Source organism: Arachis ipaensis, chromosome B08 (genome assembly GCF_000816755.2).
Source record: "Arachis ipaensis cultivar K30076 chromosome B08, Araip1.1, whole genome shotgun sequence".
Taxonomy (NCBI): domain Eukaryota; kingdom Viridiplantae; phylum Streptophyta; class Magnoliopsida; order Fabales; family Fabaceae; genus Arachis; species Arachis ipaensis.
The window spans coordinates 124,634,344-124,637,675 of record NC_029792.2 but is presented as its reverse complement, the minus strand read 5'-3'; the positions used below and the strand labels follow the sequence as shown (position 1 = coordinate 124,637,675).

The 3,332-nt window shown below is 32.0% G+C and overlaps 1 protein-coding gene and 1 long non-coding RNA gene across 2 annotated transcripts; one reads left to right on the top strand and one right to left on the bottom strand.

Moving 5' to 3' along the window:
• Nucleotides 219-810, top strand: LOC107611689 (NADH dehydrogenase [ubiquinone] iron-sulfur protein 4, mitochondrial-like; the record flags this gene model as incomplete). The annotated part of the gene is made up of 1 exon (XM_021108358.1): nucleotides 219-810. A coding segment is annotated over one exon (513 nt), but the record flags the coding sequence as incomplete, so codon positions are not given.
• LOC110265776 lies at nucleotides 1,748-2,991 on the bottom strand. The gene is made up of 2 exons (XR_002352104.1): nucleotides 2,477-2,991; nucleotides 1,748-2,388 (listed from the first exon to the last, which is right to left on the bottom strand). It is a non-coding gene; the product is annotated as an uncharacterized LOC110265776 (long non-coding RNA).

Genomic DNA, 3,332 nt, shown 5'->3' with positions numbered 1-3,332 from the left:
TAAAATTAATATTAAACCACTCTTTCACCTTAGCTCATGATAACAATAAAGACGTCTCACGGTCCACAAATTTAGCTCAACAGAATATACAAATTCAATTATAATTTTAGTCTTTATTTTATTTTATTTGTTTTTATCTTTCATAAACCAATACTCTATATATACTTAGTTTTACCGTCATAGTTTACAATTTTTAATCAATCAACAATCAATAAAATTTCATTCTTTCACAATTTTATGTGCAACGTGCGGCGAGCTATGGCCGTGGCCTACGCACCGTTTTGAGAGGCGCGTTGCGTCCATTCTCCTCCGACGCGTTGGTGGAGAAGCCCAGACCAGGCGAGATCGGATTGGTTTCCGGTATTCCCGATAATCACCTTCGTCGTAGGGTTGTAATTTACTCTCCTGCTAGAACTGCTACTCAACAAGGATCTGGAAAGGTTGGAAGGTGGAAGATTAACTTTTTGTCAACCCAAAAGTGGGAGAATCCGTTGATGGGCTGGACATCAACTGGAGACCCCTACGCCCATGTTGGCGATTCTGCTCTGTATTTTGATAATGAAGAATCAGCCAAGGAATTTGCTGAGAGACATGGCTGGGAGTATGTGGTCAAGAAGCCACACACACCATTGTTGAAGGTTAAAGCATATGCAGACAATTTTAAGTGGAAAGGTTTACCTACCAAATATTTAGAGGTTGATCACTTCAACAAAAAACTGAAACTGGAGTGATAAAACTTCTCCTAATTCTCTCTTTATCTCAATAAGTTTAGTATTTTTGACATTTTTCATCCTCCAACTTGTAAGGGCATATTAAATTATTTTTACATCTTAGTCCATGACAACAATAAAGACGTCTCACGGCTCATAAATTCAGCCCAACAGAATAACAAATTCAATTATAATTTTGTCTTTATCTTATCTTTATTTGCTTTTATCTTTCATACGCTAATACTCTATATATACTTAGTTTTACCTTCATTATTTACAATTTTCAATCAATCAACAATCAATAAAATTTTTTCATCTTCTTTTTTTCTTTCATTATTCTTTATAATTTATTATCTTTCTGTATTCTTTACGTACTTTTTCTGTTTTATACTTTTATTAATTAATATATATGAAATACTTTATTTTCTTTCCAAACTTATTAATATATATCTTTAATTCTGTGAAGTGTGAATATTTTTTTTCTTTATTGACTTGATCAGATTCATTAAAACGTTAGTCATTGAGAATTGAGTTTATGGGAGATCATTGGCGGCTATAAAGAAAAATATATTTCATTACATCTTTTTTTTTCCTTTTAACGCAATTCTAGTTCGAGACACATATTTCTACCAAAATAGTGTTATTATTATCAATGTAATAAATGTTAAACGTTAATAGTAAGTTGCGGGTTCGAGTCTCTTATCTTTTCAAATTTTTAAGCCAATGAATAATAGCCCAAATGGCATAGTCTCCCCATACTCAATTAAGAAGTTGCGGGTTCGAGTCTTCTATTTTTGGTAAAAAAAAAAAATACAATAATAGCATATGAAAAATCAAAGTGAATCAGAGAGTTTGAGATACACGTATAGATGCAATTTGTTATGATGATGTGTCCATTATAATATATTATAGTAAAAAATTGGAGATGGTGATCTGATCATGCTATATTAAAATTAAAGGAAGTGCAGAATTTATATTTTTAGCACGTGAAAAAAGAAAACGTGAGATTATAACTAACTGGCGGCAAATAATTATGAGGGAGCAAATTTTATTTTAATTCTTACGAGTAAAGCAGAATCCTATTTCCGGCATGCTAATACATATGGTAGTTTACATTCTATGGACTACAACTTGGGGTGATAAACTTAGGTAGTCCATCCCACTAAAAACCGGGTTTAAAATGTTAGTTTGTTACTTTGTTCTGTTTTAGAGTGAATTGGTAGGTAGAAGAATTTAAAATATTAGTTTTTTTTTAAGATAAATACTATTTTGATTCTTATAGTTTAGAGTAAAAATTAAAATCATTCATAACATTTTTTTTAATTTAAAATCGTCTCTAACGTTACAGTTATTTATAAAATCATCTTTGTTAAAAAGAAATAAATAATAATAATAATAATTTTTTTAAGAAAAAAAACATCGTCATCCAGCGTCCTTCCATCATCACCATTATCGACGTTTCCCTTCCATCATCATCCATCTCCATCAAATCCATCCACAACCATCATCATCTCCCTATCAGTCCCTCACTATCAGGTACCACCCCCCAAATTACGTCTCACACTCCACTACCATCACCAACAAGAACAATCCAATGACAACTATACACCGAATCTAAAAGCTCGCATGTTGGGATCTGTAGTAATTTGTCCATCGTTTTTATCACTCAAACCAATCCCTTGAAAAACAACAAATTAGTAGAATTAAATAACAGAATCCAAATCCAATCGATAATAAGCTATAGAATTTGTGGGATCAAAACTCACGATTTAGCGAAGATGATGCACACGAACTTTTTACTGGGACAGGTACATGCGATTTTCTTCAATTCATGGAAGACCGATTCATGGCTGAGTTACACGTTGAGTTTATTGCCTGAGACATGTTCAATCATCTTCTGTATTAGTTCAAGTTTGCAGAGGATTGTTGGCGATTCGGTCTTGCTGTGGTAGATTGGTGGGGTAAGGTTGAGATTAGGGTTATTAGTAGCGGTGGTGGGTTGGTGGCCCTGGTGGTTGAATTGGAAGGAGTCATGCTGGTTGAATTGGAAGGAGCGTGAAGAAGAGCAGTAGTGGTGGTGGGATGGATATAGTTTTTTTTTCTTTTATTTGTAGCAGGGGTAATTTGGTCCAAAACAAAGATTAAGGTTAAAAAGGATAATTTTAAAAATAATTGTAACGTTAGGAACTATTTTGAAAAATGTTAGGGATGATTTTGTTTTTATCTCCAAACTATAGAGAGTAAAACGGTCGCTTTTTATTTTTTGTATGGAGTGCAGCTGGTGTTTTTTTTGTAGTTTTTTTTTTTTTAAAAAGAAAATTACAAATCTAACTTTTAGATTTGTATTTTAACATTAAAAAAATTTTGAAACATGCAAATCGGACTCTCCTATTTAGAAATTAAATTTTTTTTTTATTTTTTTACTCAAAACTTATCCTCATATTTTTATACTTACCCAAAATCGACATTCAGTTTTCTACTCTACCCAAAATTTGACCCTCAATTTTCTACCTTTACCCAAATTTGAGTATCCGATTTATAGTTTCTAATTAAAAAAAATAATTATCTCCATATTCATAAAAAATACACCAACTCTCCATAATTATGTATTATCTACTTCTC